This window comes from Suncus etruscus, chromosome 9 (genome assembly GCF_024139225.1).
Source record: "Suncus etruscus isolate mSunEtr1 chromosome 9, mSunEtr1.pri.cur, whole genome shotgun sequence".
NCBI classification, from domain to species: Eukaryota; Metazoa; Chordata; class Mammalia; order Eulipotyphla; family Soricidae; genus Suncus; species Suncus etruscus.
The window spans coordinates 15079378-15094905 of record NC_064856.1 but is presented as its reverse complement, the minus strand read 5'-3'; the positions used below and the strand labels follow the sequence as shown (position 1 = coordinate 15094905).

At 43.1% G+C, this 15528-nt stretch overlaps 1 protein-coding gene across 1 annotated transcript in view; it reads left to right on the top strand.

The window, feature by feature from the left end:
* CTNNBL1 (catenin beta like 1) overlaps nt 1-15528 on the top strand; it is a 206210-nt gene that overhangs the window by 93408 nt on the left and 97274 nt on the right. The window contains exons 7-9 of the mRNA XM_049779460.1: nt 3020-3111; nt 15058-15130; nt 15370-15428. Of these exons, the coding sequence (XP_049635417.1) occupies nt 3020-3111; nt 15058-15130; nt 15370-15428 (224 nt within the window). The remainder of the gene's footprint in view (nt 1-3019; nt 3112-15057; nt 15131-15369; nt 15429-15528) is intronic.

The window sequence follows — 15528 nt, the reverse complement described above, 5'->3', positions numbered from 1 at the left end:
CTGAAGGCAATCAAAGCCGAACCCGCCCTGGGTAGTTGCTGAACTTCCTGGGCAAAGATTGCTGACTCCTTTCCAAACCTATGCGAGTCAGGATGACATCAGGCTGGGGTGATTGGGGGAGGGCTACATTTGTGCTTTAGAAGGGACAATTTTTTACAATTTGTAATCCCCTTATATTGGATTTTCTTTCCACTTCCCCTTTGGTGGAGGAAACACTTTTGAACAAGTGTGCCTTTACAGGACATTTTATTGGCAAAGAATCACCACTGCTTTCCTTAGGTCTAGTTTGCCATGTAAACTGTCAGGGGAAATATTGCTATTATCTTGCTGCTCCTTCATTTAACCGAGTCCTTAGCCATACGCCCCCTCCTCCTCCCTTCCCTGCAGTCTCACTCTTCCCCCAGAGAAGTTGCCAAGCCAGTAGTGGCTTAAAATTGTGCTCAAAGGGAGTCCTCTTCATCACAGCCACTGTCTTCAAAAACCCGAGCTGATGTATCTGTGAGCAGTGCTTGAGAAATGAGCGAGGCCTGGCAGAAGTAGAAATTTTGATAAGATTAGATTCTCTCTGGGCTCCTTTGTGTCTACCGCAGATTTCTCGTGTAGCTTTGTACTCTCCTCTGTGAAGATTATTCTAAAGAAGGGGGACCCCTAGGGAGCCAGAGAAGCGAGAACATGGCAATCTGTAATTTGGGACATAAGAGGAAGGTTATCTAGCCGATGCTCTGGCCCAGCCTGGCCCTGTGTGATCTGTCTGGGTTCCTGCCTGGCCACCTCTGAGCTGTGTCTCTCTGTTTCCCTTTTTGTCTCTCAAAATCTGTCAGGTCCTGTGCGTGGCCCCGAGGGATAGTTGAGATTAATTAGTCTCGATTCTACTCCTGAAGAGGAAGATGGATGGGCTGGTGGTGTTTTGCAGAGAGGAGGGAGAACACAGGGTGACAAATGGCCTCAGAGCAGCTCAGTAGGATTTGATGGCAGTGAGGAGGGGAAGGGTCTCCACACTGACATGTAGGTGCTGGGAGTGGGGTGCGGGTGAAGAGGAAACAGGTCTGTTGTGAGAGATATGTGAGGGGCCTGCAGGCCAGGGATCCTCTCCTGCAAAGACCTTGTCCGGGCCTAACTTTGGGGAGGAGAAGGAATGTGTTGCGTGGGTCTGAAATGAAGGGTTGGTGGGGGCAGAGAAGAGGGAAAAGAGGAAGGAGGGGAAGTTTGCCCGAGATGTGGAAGGCTTTGAGCAGCGTAGCACAATGTTTGGATTTCGTTCTGATGGGGCCATAGAAAGTGGAGGGTGGGGGCCGGGAAGGTGGCGCTGGAGATAAAGTGTCTGCCTTGTAAGCGCTACCAAGGAACGGACCGCGGTTCGATCCCCCGGCGTCCCATATGGTCCCCCCAAGCCAGGGGCGATTTCTGAGCACATAGCCAGGAGTAACCCCTGAGCGTCAAACGGGTGTGGCCCAAAAAACCAAAAAAAAAAAAAAAAGAAAGTGGAGGGTGAAGAAGACTCCAGAGGCACACATAGGAGGAGAGTGGATCAAAGGTGCTGTCTGACCTGACTATACAGTGATGTGGCGTGCAGATCTTCATCTTCCAGGGGCCCACTCTCATCCCATCCCTAAGATTCTGTGCTCTGTTCCCTTAGAGTGTTGCCTCTTGTCCTTGAACTGAAGGCAGTTAGGTGCTATGGTTTCTCATCTTTCAAATCAAACACACTGTGTTCTGCATCCTCTTTTGAGGATTCAGAAGTCTGCTTTATGCTGGAGCATCCTGGGATAGGAAAAGCTAGGATGTGGCTCCAGACAAGGTGCTTTAGTTGTTTGTTTGTTTTTATTTTTTAAATTTAAACTTTATTGATTGATTGATTGGTTTTTGGGCCACACCCAGCAGTGCTCAGGGGTTACTCCTGGCTCTGCACTCAGAAATTGCCTCTGGCAGGCTGGGGAACCATATGGGATGCCAGGAATTGAACCAGGTCCCTCCTGGTCGGCCATATGCAAGGCACCCCCCCACACACTGTATATCTCTCTGCCCCTGTTTGTTTTTAATGTTGTCTTTTTATTTATATCATAGCTATGCAAATACTTTTCCCCTCCCTTCCTTCCTTCCTTCCTTCCTTCCTTCCTTCCTTCCTTCCTTCCTTCCTTCCTTCCTTCCTTCCTTCCTTCCTTCCTTCCTTCCTTCCTTCCTTCCTTCCTTCCTCCCTTCTTTCCTCCCTCCCTCCCACCCTCCCTTCCACCCTCCCTCCCACCCTCCCTCCCTCCCTTCCTCATGGGTAGGGGCCACAACTGACTTAGCCCTGGCTGTGCACTCAGAAATTAGTCCTGGACAGTCCTGGGTGACCATGTGTGGTGCTGGAGATCAAACCTCAGTCTGCTGTGTGCAAAGCAAGCACCTTACCCACTCAACTATTGCTCTGACTGGCAATAACCTTTTTTCACCTTATTTAATTCTTTTCTATTAAATAGCAATTTGTAGGGAAGAATGTTTTTGAATCCTTGATAGTCACCTCTGGCCACATGGCCTTTCCCTTCTCCATACATTATTTGGTTCAGTTAAGCTCCTGCTTTTATCCCTTATAATAATAGTCAAAAAGCCAAACAGATCAACCTAGGAAGGCTTTTGCGATTGCACCATCCCTGGCTTTTTACTCAGGTCTCTGCCCACTCTTTTCATATATCTCTGGGACTTCAGCACAATACTAACAAAAGAAGCTGATGGGAGACAGACATCATCCCTTCTGTGTAAGGTCATATAGACCTTCCCCATGTGTCCAGAATATCCATTGCTTTTTCTTGCATGAGTTGTGTTCTTTTCAGGCACAACTTTTTCTTCTTATCAAAATGGGAAAGTGGGGGGGGGGGCACAATATGTCCATCTCTGGTCAATTTGAATATGACAGTGCAGCATCTGGCTGGGAGGGATGCTGGGGGGTGGGAGGAGATGCCAGCACTTGTCCTGGGTAGTTATGTGCTAAAGAGGGGAGCAGAGTGACCTTCCCCAGTAACCGACACCTGTCTCCTTTCAGCTATTGTAGAAAACATGGCTGAGTTCCGGCCCGAGATGTGCACTGAGGCTGCGCAGCAGGGCCTCCTGCAGTGGTTGCTGAAGAGACTGAAGGTGAGTCTTCTCTAGGTGTCCCATCTTCCCCTCCTGTCTCTACTCTGGGCCTTCCTTGGCACAGGTAGCAGCCAGGTTAGAACTCTTGAAGTTTTTTTCTCTTTAGCCTCTCTCTTTGATTCTCCACTTTTATGTGGTTATTTTAAAGGGCTTTAAACATAGTCTTCACGGACTAGAACAATGGTACAACGGGATGAGTACTTGCCTTGTGCATGGCCAATCTAGATTTGATCCTTAGCATCCCATATGGTCCTCTGAGCATGTACCAGTACTGATTCCTGAGTCCTGAGCCAGAAATAACCCCACCAGGTGTGGCACACCACACACACATATATACAGACACACCACATATACACACACCAAACACACACACACCCTACCTTTAATATTTTGGAAAATGACATAAACATGTGAAAACAAACAAACATGTACACACACACACATACCCTACCTTTAATATTTTGGATTAATACTTTAGAAAATGACATGAATATATGAAAACAAATTCAGGTGGAGCAGAGTTGTCATTTGAAAGTAAAAGCTCCTCTTTGTTAGAATTTTTTCACATACACATACACATACACACACACACACCCCTACACACACACACACACACACACACACACAAAACCTTTAATATTTTGGATTAATACTTTGGAAAATGACATAAATATGTGAAAACAAATTCAGACGGAACAGAGTTGTCATTTGAAAGTAAAAACTCTTTATTAGAATGTTTTCCTCCTGGTTCTCCTTTCCAGAGTAACTTTGCAAAATTGTGTCCTAGAGATTTTCTAGGCTGCTATAAGAATGAATGTCTGTGTGTCCAGGATATCATTGTACAATCATCTATTTGGAAAATGGATACTTTTTTTTTACTCCCATGGAACAAAATACTGCCTACTATTCAATTTTACAGATGACAATTCAGTTATCCTAATTTCTAAGTTTTTCACTATTTAACAATGTTGTAATCCTTGCATAATGCCTTTCCCCCTCTTTTTGTTTTGCTCAGTGTATCAGTTTATCTACAGCATAAATTCTTAGAGTAAAGATAGTAAGTTAATGGTAGATACATGGGCTAAGTAAAGTTAGTAAGTTAAAGGTATGGGGATGGAACAGACTTTTAGCATAGTGGTAGGGCCTTGCTTGTGGCTGACCTGGGACAGACCCAGGTGTGATCCTGGCATCCTATATGGTCCTCGAGCCTGTCAGGAGCAATTTCTGAGCACAGAGCTGGGAGTAACCCCTGATCACTATTGGATGTGGCCCAAAACAAACAAACAAAAAGGTATGCATAGGTCTGGAGCAATAGCATAGAGGTAGAACTTGACCTTTAATGTAGCCGATTCAGGTTTTATCCCTGGCATCCCATATGGCCCAAGAGACTGCTGGGGGTGATTACTGGGTACAGAGTCAGGAGTGACCCTTGAGCACCACTGAGTATGGCCCCAAACCCAAAAAAGGTTAAAAAAAAAGGTGTGCACAGTTTTGCTGGGTATTGGCTGGATCATCTTCCACAAAGGCTATGCCACTAATTTGAGCTTTTTTCCTTTTGGCAAAATTTGTATTGGCAAATTAAAAATTTTGTTAATCTGAAGGTCAGGGAGATAATACAGCATGTAGGGCACTTGCCTTGAATGTGGCCGATTCAAGTTTGATCCCTGGCACCACATATGATTCCCTAACCCCCAGTAGGAGTGCTCCCTGAGCACAGACCCAGGAGTAAGCTTTTAGAACTGCTAGTATGGCCCAAATACCAAAGAAACAACAGCAGCAACAACAAAAATTTGCTAATTTGGTGGGAAAAAAATGGGTATCTTATTATTTCAGTTTGCCTTTTTTTTTTTTTTTTTTTTTGGTCTTTTGTATCACAACTGGCAATGCTTAGGGGTTACTTCCTAGCTCTGCACTCAGAAATCAGGGGACCATATGGGCACTAGGGGTCTATGCGTACAAGACAAGTGCCCTACTACCTGCTGTACTATCTTTCCAGCCCCTCAGTTTGCAATTTTACAGTAGAAGAGTCTGGGGAGGTAGCTTGAGTGATAGAGCACATATCTGGCATGCTCAGTGAAGCCCTAAGTTTCATTCCTGGTCTGTATGCTCCCTACCCCCAGTACCACTGGTGTAGCCCTCATTACCCACACCACCCCAAGGACTGCCAAATTTTATCGTTACCAGGAGTGGACCTCCTATATCTAAATATCTATGTGTGTGTGTGTATATAAAAATAAAAGAAAATTTACAATAAGTAAAATCAAGGGAAAATGTGTTGGCTTCCAGTTTATGAGCATTTGTATTTATCTCTTCTTCTCTTCCCGTGTATATCCTTTGTTTATAGTTCTGTTTGGCATGTTTATTCTTTCCTTCTGGGTATAGTACTCTTGACCATCCTGCAAACAGTTGGTGCTGGCCAAAGGATAAATGAGGATAGAGAGAGATAAGAGCATCTCTCGCAGTCATTTCAAGCACAGGTTCCATGGGAAGCTCTGTGGAAATGCTTACATGCTGCTGAGGAAGGTCAGAGATCCTTCAGAGATCCCACTGAGAAGGAATGCCTACTCCTAACTGGTTTGAGTCTCAGAGAAGTTATGGTCTTGCTCTACTTTTGAGTTCTTGAGGCAGCTGGAACGTCTGTAGGACCCCTGGTCACATTTATCCCCCTCTTCTTGGCGGAACTAAGGAAGAAGGATCTACCTATGATTTTATATGCCCCACAATTCACTCCCTCTCTAACAGTTGAGTTCTTTCTCAGTCCTATTTACCTATTGTTCCCATTACATTTATAAAATAGACTTTCATAACAAGATGAGATTACACAACTAGTCCATATAATTACCACTAGCAGGTAAAGATAGATACCTTTGTCTAGAAGAGTATAAAATTAATGCATAGATTGGTATGAAATAAACACACACATATCCTACACACCCATGAATACACACAGGAATTTGCAAAAGCTATCATCCCCCCATCATGGTCTGGTCAATTTCTTGTATTAGATCATTGTAACACACAAGTCTGGTCAATTACTTGCATATAACACATAAGGAAAACAATCTGGCCCATTCCTACTTCGGCATCTTTGTAACTCCTACTCTTTCCTGAGTCTTGCTGCCCTTTGCTTTTAGTCTTGATCCCTGCCCCGCCCCCCCCCGCCCCCAATTGGGGCCACATGCATTGGTACTTAGGGACAGAGCATTGCTGAGGAATCGAACCCGGAGCTCCCAGATACAACGTATGTGCTTAGCCCCAGATCTATTTCATGAGTCCTCATCCTATTTTTATGTCCCAGGTCCTAGCAACATTTGAGGCATGAGGGTATGAGAGAGGAAAGTAAAAAGAGTTAAAGGAATACAATAGAGAGCAATGATTTATGTTGTTTGTGGGGTGGCCATAGACTGGAGCCCCAACCTTAAAGAATTCCGGATAACTTAATCATTTTTTTCTCTGTGAAGTTAACAATTTGCTGAGTTAATTGTAATTGTGATGGTTGTGATTCAAGGATCCTCTATTCAGCCAGAATGTGAGGCTGCCCCTGCCTTTTGAAAGGTGCTGAAACTTATCAGCACCTTTTTTTTAGGAGTGGGTAAGATATGAAGAGAAATCAAAATCTCTGGGAACGTAGTGCAGATTCCATCACCCATGTGAGTGTCATAAAGAGGCCCATTTGCTAGTTCTTCGAGCTATTAACTCATGAGCTGCATCCGATCAGGTTTGTGTATAGTCCTCTGCATTTAAAGAGTTGTTTTGTTGTCTCTTAAACAGTTAATTGAGGCTTTTAGGGTATTTCAACATTAAAATGTTATCTGGTTATTTTACTAGTAAGCAAGTGCCTTGGAAAAATCATTCCTGCCCAGAACATGGATGAAAGAAAATCCCACTTCAGGGTAAAGTCAGCAAGAAGACATTGCCTTGCTCTCTAACTCATGATTTGGAAATGTGCTTGTTAGGTTCTTCAATATTATAAACATTGGGGCCGGAGAGATAGTACATTGATAGGGCCTTGTACACAGCCAACCCAGGTTCAATCCTCAGCATCCCATTTGTTTCTCCAAGCACTGCCAGGAATGATCCCTGAGTCAGGAGTAACCCCTGAGTATTGCCAGGTGTAATCCAAAAACAAACACACACACTTGTGCATGCACGCAGACACACAGACACACAAACTAAATAAACATGATGTATTCAGAATGCTGAGCACACATCCTCCCTTGTACCAGCAAAATCCAAAATTGCAGATTGCAGACCTTCTGTGTAGGTAGATCTTGTCTTTGGCATATTTTAGGGGATCCTTAGCTCTTACTCTATTGTATAAACCTCCTGCCAAACACTTTTCATAGCTGTTTTTATTCTGCTCTGCTCTCAGGCAGATTTACGAACTCCGTTTTCGTGTGCCATTTCCTATTCAGGAGTTTCTCTCATGGATGCTTTTATTCTATCAGATCTTACTTTTTAAGGCTACTTAACCTGGTCCCATTTGACACATTTTTCATTTCAAAGCTCAGGCCTCATTACCTTTAGGACATTTCTCTTACCTCCTTCCTATAAAGGTCAAAGTTATTTTGACCTATGTCTTTGCTCATGTTCCTTCTGCCACTAGGCAAGACTCCTGTCTTTCTCATATTTCTAAATTCTTTATAGCCTTTATTAACTAGCTGAAAACCCTACTTTGCCTACTTCATCGTTCTTTAGAACTGAGAGGGAATTTTTGTTTTGTTTCGGGTAAACAAATTTTAAATCAAGATCTCTAGCAATTAGGTGGCTGGCCTGTCAGGAGTCCTCAAACTTTTTAAACAGGGGGCCAGTTCACTGTCCTTCAGACTGTTGGAGGGCCAGATTATAGTAAAAACAAAAATTATGAACAAATTTCTATGCACACTGCATATATCTTATTTAGAAGTGAAGAAACAAAATGGGAATAAATACAGTATGTGGCCCGTGGACCGTAGTTTGAGGACCACTGGGCTAGAGCAAGAATGATAGCTCAGGCTTCCAGCGTTCCTTCATGTGCTCTTTCCAATGCACTATTTTGTCCTCCAGATACTTGCCCTCTTTCTCTTCTGAATATCTACCATTTCCTTTTTTATTTTCCTAAGGGTTTTCTTGTGTAAATCTAGTAGATTCTGAGTTCTGTCGTTCACCTTCATAGAGTATCTTTTTCTTTACTTGGCAGACATATTTATTCTGTGTGTTCACTGTCTTCAGAGCAAGGATTGGTTTCTGCCACATTTGCGGCACTGCCCAATTGTTCTTAAGATGAGACTCTCCTGGGCAGGAGCATTAGTACAGTGGAGAGGGCGTTTGTTTTGCTTGCACCCAGTTCAAGCTTGATCCCTAGGACCCCACAAGGTCCTCCAGACCTGCCAAGAGTGATTTCCTAGTGCTGAGCCAGGGGTGGCCCCAAAACGAAAAGAAAAGAAAAAAAGAAAAGATCCCTACCAGAATCACCTGCCATTTGTTCCAAATGCAGAATCTGGAATCCACCCCAGACCTACCTCCAATCTGTGTTTTGTTTTGTTTTGCTTTGCTTTGTTTCGTTTTGTTTTGGTTGGGGCTACTCTTGGGGTTGCCTTTTTTTTTTAATTTATTGAATCATGGTAAATTACCAAAGTCATAAAATTATTCATGATTGAGTTTCAGGCATACAATAAACGAGAATCAATCCCTTTACCAGTGTCCCCTTTCCCTCCACCAGTGTATCCCCAGTTTCCCTCCCACCCGGGGGTTTGCTTCTCTATTTGGTGCTCTGAAATCACTCCTGGTAGTATTCGGAGAACTAGTCTGCTTAGCTCACCTGCACCCCCATCATCTCTAGCCCTGGAACCCCTGTCTTTGTTTGAAAGATCCCTCTCAGTTACATATTGAAATCAGTCAGTTACATATTGAAATCGGAACACCAAGAATACAAGGGTTTACATGGTTTGCCAAGACCTTGTTATTTAACTTCTCATCCCCTAGTCATCCAGGAGTTCTTGAGAAGTTCTTGAGTGTCACCATTAGTGAGTTTCCTTTTTGTGCTGGCAGCCTAGCAGTATAGAGAGATACTCATAGATCTCTTCATCCACTAAATGAAACGTCACTAATTTGTGCTAATGAGGATGAAGCCCATTGTGGGTGATTGCATTAAATGAATTAGCTGATAAGCAGATAACTGTCTGTGAGAGGTACCGCACCACAGTTCAATTTTTAAATGGGGAATACCAGTTCATTAGGATACTGTTGACTCTTAAAAGAGACCCTTAGCCCAGCACTCTCTTTGCCCTTTTCTCGAGAAACAAAATTAAGATTCTCTTCGTTTTCACGCTAAATGGCAGCATTCAACATAATGAGCCAATGAATCGAAAATTGGCTATGTTTCGATACATACACGATTGAGGCTAAAAGCAGGGCGTCTGAGGGCTAAAAGTTGGGGTTTTGGAGACACAATATGTTTTGACAATTTCCCTTGGGTTCCAGAGATCAGAGGTGAGCTACAGAAATAACTCTCAATTTCTGGCTGTGGGGGTAGAGTAGTTGTTTTGTACTTTGAAAACAAAACAAAACAAAAAACTGGAAAACATCAGCATCTCCCCCCCCAAAAAAAAGATGAAGCTTAATTTTATTCAAAGGCTAATAATCCATGCTGCGTACGAACCTAAGCTTGGCTCCTTAATAACTGACAGTGGTTAGAATGAAGATTTCAGGCTCCTGGACAAAGACACTCCCGAGGCTCCAAATCCCTTTGGTTAAACTTTGCAAAGTCCAGGAGATTACAACTGCTGAATGAATTTCCTTTCTCCTATCCTGACTAAATGTCATGTAATTTGGCCAGTTTGGTATTTTGTAAGCTTGGAGACAGTCATTCTGGTGGAGATGAAAGCAGAACTAAAACTTCCTTGGAGACTTTCATCTTTGACTAAGAGGCTTGAAAGATTGAGTCTCTTATTTTCCCACCTGTTCCCCAAAATCCTTTTTATTTCTTTCTACCAGGTCACACAGGTCAAAGGAATTGGTTGTCACCTGATCACCTTTATCATCATCAACAATATGATTGTAGTGTGTTGGTTGACCACCATGTGCAAAACATCGTATTCTCAGCTGCCACCACTTCTAGGCTCCAAGGCATTGCAAGGTTCAGTTCAGAGGGGCAATTACAGCATCTGCTTGTTTTTTTATTTTCCATTAGATTCCTCCTTTATCCCAGTCTGTCCATCAGAGTCTTTGGGAGAGGGGGTCTGGGGAAGGAATTAAACGGTGGCTTTGAATTTTAAAACAACTCCACAAGTGTCACTAAGCAAAAGCAGAGATTTCTGTAGGAGTCAGGAATTCTCATGAAAGGATGACTCAGCTCTTAGGTGGCTGTTATGTATATTCTGGTTCATTTCCTCCAACCGCCTACCTCATGAGGGAATGGCTGTTCATTTTCATTTAATGTAAGGGAAATTGGGTTAGTGGGCAGAAGGAGTTGGCCAAGAATATATAGCTGATAACTAGGAGGGCTGAGAATCTAACCTAGATATTTCTGACTTTGGGCATCAGGGGAAAAAAAATAGTACCTGCTATGTATTAGGAACTTCCATATTAATCTTCTTTTTGTATTAAATTCAAAGAAGACATTTTATTATTTCCATTTTGTTGTTGTTGTTGTTTTTGGGTCACACCTGGCAGTACTCAGGGGTTACTCTGGGCTCTGCGCTCAGAAATCCCTCCTAGCTGGCTCGGGGGACCAGATGGGGTGCTGGGATTCAAACCACCATTCGTCCTGTGTCAGCTGTGTGCAAGGCAAATGCCCTATTGCTATGCTTTCTCTCCAGTCCCTATTATTTTCAATTTAAAGATAAACATGAGACTAAGAAGTGGGCTGGGAGAAGACCACAAAGAGATCATGAAGAGATTCTCAGCTCATGTTGCCCTTTAGAATCTCAGTAATGGTGTTTAATGGGTGGCCATATCCAGTGTTGCTTGGGGCTCTGGGGTGATCCCTGGCAGGGACCTGGTAGTAATTAGGAGCACCTGGACCCTAGGTGAAGATTCACAGAGGATCTCCTGGTGGGGACCCAACTCAGGAGCTTGAATATGCTAGGCATGTCTCTCTTCTACTAGAGTTTTATTTCTGACACAGGAATTAAAAAAAAAAGTATCTATGCTGAAAAGGACCTAACAGTCCGGTTTATTAAGGAGGTAGACCCAAACAATTTAAAAAATAGTTTTGTCCCAATAATTAGTCACCATGTAGAAAAATAATGTACATACATTACAAGTCTTTCCTTTTGGGGGGTTTTGGGTAACACCTGGTGACGTTTAGGTTACTCCTGGCTCTGTATTCAGAAATCGCTCCTGGCAGGTTCAGGGGATCTTATGGAATGCTTGGGATCAAACCCATCTTACATGCAAGTCAAACGCCCTACTCACTGTCCTATCACTCTGTCCCTAATCAGTAAGTGTCATATTAGGGTCCTGTACACTTCTCAGATCTTGGGAATCAGATTCAGCACTATCACCCATTTTCTTAAGAATTCAGAAACTTGGGATGGGGCAATAGCACAGCAGTGGGGTGTTTGCCTAGCATGCAGCTGATCAAGGACAGACCTGGGTTCGATTCCTGGCATCCCATATGATCCCCTGAGCCTGCCAGGAGCGAATTCTGAGCACAGAGCCAGAAGGAATCACTGAGCACTGCCAGGTGTGACCAAGGGAGGGAAAAATTCTGGAATTTAATTTTTTTTATTTATTTTTTTTAATTAAAATAGTTTTTTGGGGGGGCTGGAAAGATAGCATGGAGGAGAGACGTTTGCCTTTCATGCAGAAGAAAGGTGGTTTAAATCCCGGCATCCCTGGGCCCAGAGAGATAGCACAGAGGTGTTTGCCTTGCAAGCAGCCGATCCAGGACCAAAGGTGGTTGGTTCGAATCCCGGTGTACCATATGGTTCCCCCGTGCCTGCCAGGAGCTATTTCTGAGCAGACAGCCAGGAGTAACCCCTGAGCACCACCGGGTGTGGCCCAAAAACCAAACCAAAACAAAACAAAACAAAACAAAACAAAAACAAATCCCGGCATCCCATATGGTCCCCTGTGCCTGCCAGGGGCGATTTCTGAGCATAGAGCTAGGAGTAACCCCTGAGCGCTGCTGGGTGTGACCCCCCCCCCAAAAAAAAAAGTTGTTTTTTTTTTTTATCTTTGGGGCCACACCTGGCTGTGCTCCATGCTTACTCCTGTCACTGTGCTCTGGGATCACTCCCAGAGGATGTCGGATCAAACCAAGATCAACTGCATTCCAGACAAGCACCCTAACCACTGAGCTATTTCTCTGGTTTCAATAGTTTCTTTTATCGTAGCACTCATCAAACCCCGACTTCACAAAGAGAGACAATCTACTGAGAGAAATCTGACCCAGAGTAGTAATGAATGCAGTGCTTTGTAGCAGTCAGTGTCACCAGGTCTTCCTTAGCAATTGGAAATATTCTGCAGTGACTTTGTGAATTCCATATGGAATTCACCCCATAAAGTACCTTGGCACCTGATTTGGGAGCTGCAATACCACATCAAAGCGAGTGTGCATGCAAATAATGCCACTCCTAGGTGCTTTCCATCCCAGATACATGACTTCTTTAAACACGACTTTTGCTTGATAATACCAATGTGATTTAGTGTAATATTTCTCTCTGTAATGTTTTAGTGTAATGTCTAGCACTGGACAATGTCCGTGCTTAATTCACCTGTTTGCTGTTGTATTCAGTTTTTTGCTTGCAGATAGCAAGTACCCAGTAAACATTTATTGACAAAGAAAGAATCTCTCCCTACTTTGGACACAGGAGTTTACAAAAACAAATGACGAAGGCATTAAAGCCACACAAAGACTAATATTTAGCGAGAGGCCTAACATGATTCTTGCTTTCTTTCAGTCAAGTATATCTTATTTCAACAAAAACTCTAACCATGGACAAGTTGTATATGAGTTGGTGTGAGTTCAATTATTTATAAGGTAACTAATAGCATTTATAACAAATAATTTAGGTATGTAGTTTTGTTTTTTTGTTTGTTTGTTTGGGGGCCATACCCATAGTGATCAGGACTTATTCTTGCTAGGACTTCTGAGGCACCACATGTGGTCCTAGGTATTGAATCTAGGTCAGCCTTCTGTAAGGCAAGTGACCTACCTGAAGTACTATAGCTACTGCCTAAGTGTCCAGTTTTATTAACAATTGCTCAAGTCTCATTAAGCTGTCATACACCCTTTGGCTTCTCACCATTTGTATTGTGATTTTTTTTTTTTTGGCTCAAAGTAAAACAGAAACCTGAAGCTAGTAATAAATGCAGTGTTCTACAGATGTCAAATGTCACTATGCTTTCCTTGGGAACTTAAAATATCAGGTTTCCACAGATTGCTTTTAAACCCTCGCAGTTATACTGAATTTCCTGAAATAAGGCCTCAAGCTTGCTCAAGGCGCCTGCCTCGCCATCAGTCCCCGTAAGACCTGGCATTTACAGATCTTTAGCTGAAGATGGGGCCTACCTGGTCAGCTTGCAGAGTGCACTTAAGCTTGACAGGAAGACGTGCCTGGAACACTGAAAAGATGCTGGTGGGTCTTTCATGAGGGGCCACTCCCTACATTGATTAAAAACCAATATACAAACAGAGCTTTGAATGGTGCCAAGATGATGGAGCTGTTAGCTCCAAAATAAACACTTTTCTTATTCTTTCCAGATACAGAAATTATTTTTTGAAATCCTGGATAGATAACAGCTGATTAACCGTCATTATCTCTGCTGCATTTAAAGGCGCTGTACTGTGGGGCATGAGCAGAGTAATTCTTATGCTTCCTCTGCCTTGCCCGCACTAGCCTAGACTAGACCACGGTTTGATCCCTTGGCATCCCATATGGTCCCCCAAGCCAGGCGCAATTTCTGAGCACATAGCCAAGAGTAACCCCTGAGCATCACCAAAAAAGTAAAAATTAAAAAAAAAAAGATGCTGTGCTGTACTTTAAGATTCTGGGGTTTGGCAGATGGAGACTTACTCTTATCCTCACCTGTGTCTAAGGCACCTTTACTGGTGCCATATTTGAGTCTCCCCACTGAAGTGACAGCATGGATGGTCATGAAGGGAGAGTCTTATGGTTGGCACGTCCTCCTGAAACTCTGGTAGAGCATGTGACAGGAAGAATTGTGGGTAGTAATTTGGGTGTTAAAATATTAATGCTTTTCTGCATATTTAATGTGGTTTTCTTTTTAAATAGTAGGCTGATTGTGGCACATGAGCAGAAAGGTTTACGATTTCAAATTAAATTTCCAGCTTAAAAAAAACCCAGAAGGAATTGCTTTGTTACAAAAAGACATTTAACTCAGCTAAATAAGTTTTCTAAATAACCTAGCTGCTTTTATTTTAGCCTTCCTGATTATGTCATTTTCTAGCCTAGTTTTTGGATGATGATTTTAGGGTGGCTATTTGTCTTCAGAATTCAAGTAACCTTTGAGTATATGCTCTGGACCACTGGAGAAGAATGGACTGTTGCTAGACAGTAGGGCATGGGCTTAAAAGAGCAGAGATATGGGGAGGTTTCATGGAAAAGATGACATTGTTTGCGAGGTCAAGAGCCAGTGTCCTTGGGCCATTTAGTGTTTCATAGTGGGGAACTTCATCTCAAGAGCAGAGACTTCATTTACTTTATTTTAGATTTTTGGGCCACACCCTGCATGCTCAGGGGTTACTCTTGACAGACTCAGGGATGCCTAGGATTGAACCTCAGTTGGTTGCATGGAAGGCAAAATCTCTACCTGCTATGCTATCGCTCCAATCCCATATTATTTATTTTTAAATACAATATTAATCTGCCATTATTTCTCCCATTCTTAATTTTGCATTCTCTCTAACTTAGATCCTGGTATTCAGGAAAAAATCTGTTCTGGGGAAAGAAGCGACACTGCCTGAAAGATTTTCTGATTTCTCCTTTTCCCCCATAGGCAAAGATGCCTTTCGATGCCAACAAACTGTATTGTAGTGAAGTGCTGGCCATCTTGCTTCAGGACAATGACGGTGAGGCTCCTTCTTGGTATTGATATTCTGTTAGGATAGGAGCCAGGCTTGTTTCAGATCATGACGCCAAGCTCTCTTGCCTTTGGCATCCCCTTGCTCTCCCTCTCGCTCTCGGCACAGCTTTTGTACTCTGTCAAGCGGTATTGATTTTGTTTGCTGATGTATCAGTGTTAGACGGCTGTAAAATCTGACAGTTAGCTTCATTTTTTTTTTCCTCCTCTATTTTTTTCCCCTTTTAGAAAACAGGGAATTGCTTGGGGAGCTGGATGGAATCGATGTGCTTCTTCAGCAGTTATCCGTGAGTAATTCTTATGCTTCCTCTCTGCCATAAAGATACATAGCCCGCTTTCAGTGGGAGGAGGAAGGGGGGAGCCATATGAGGTGTGTCAGATGGCATA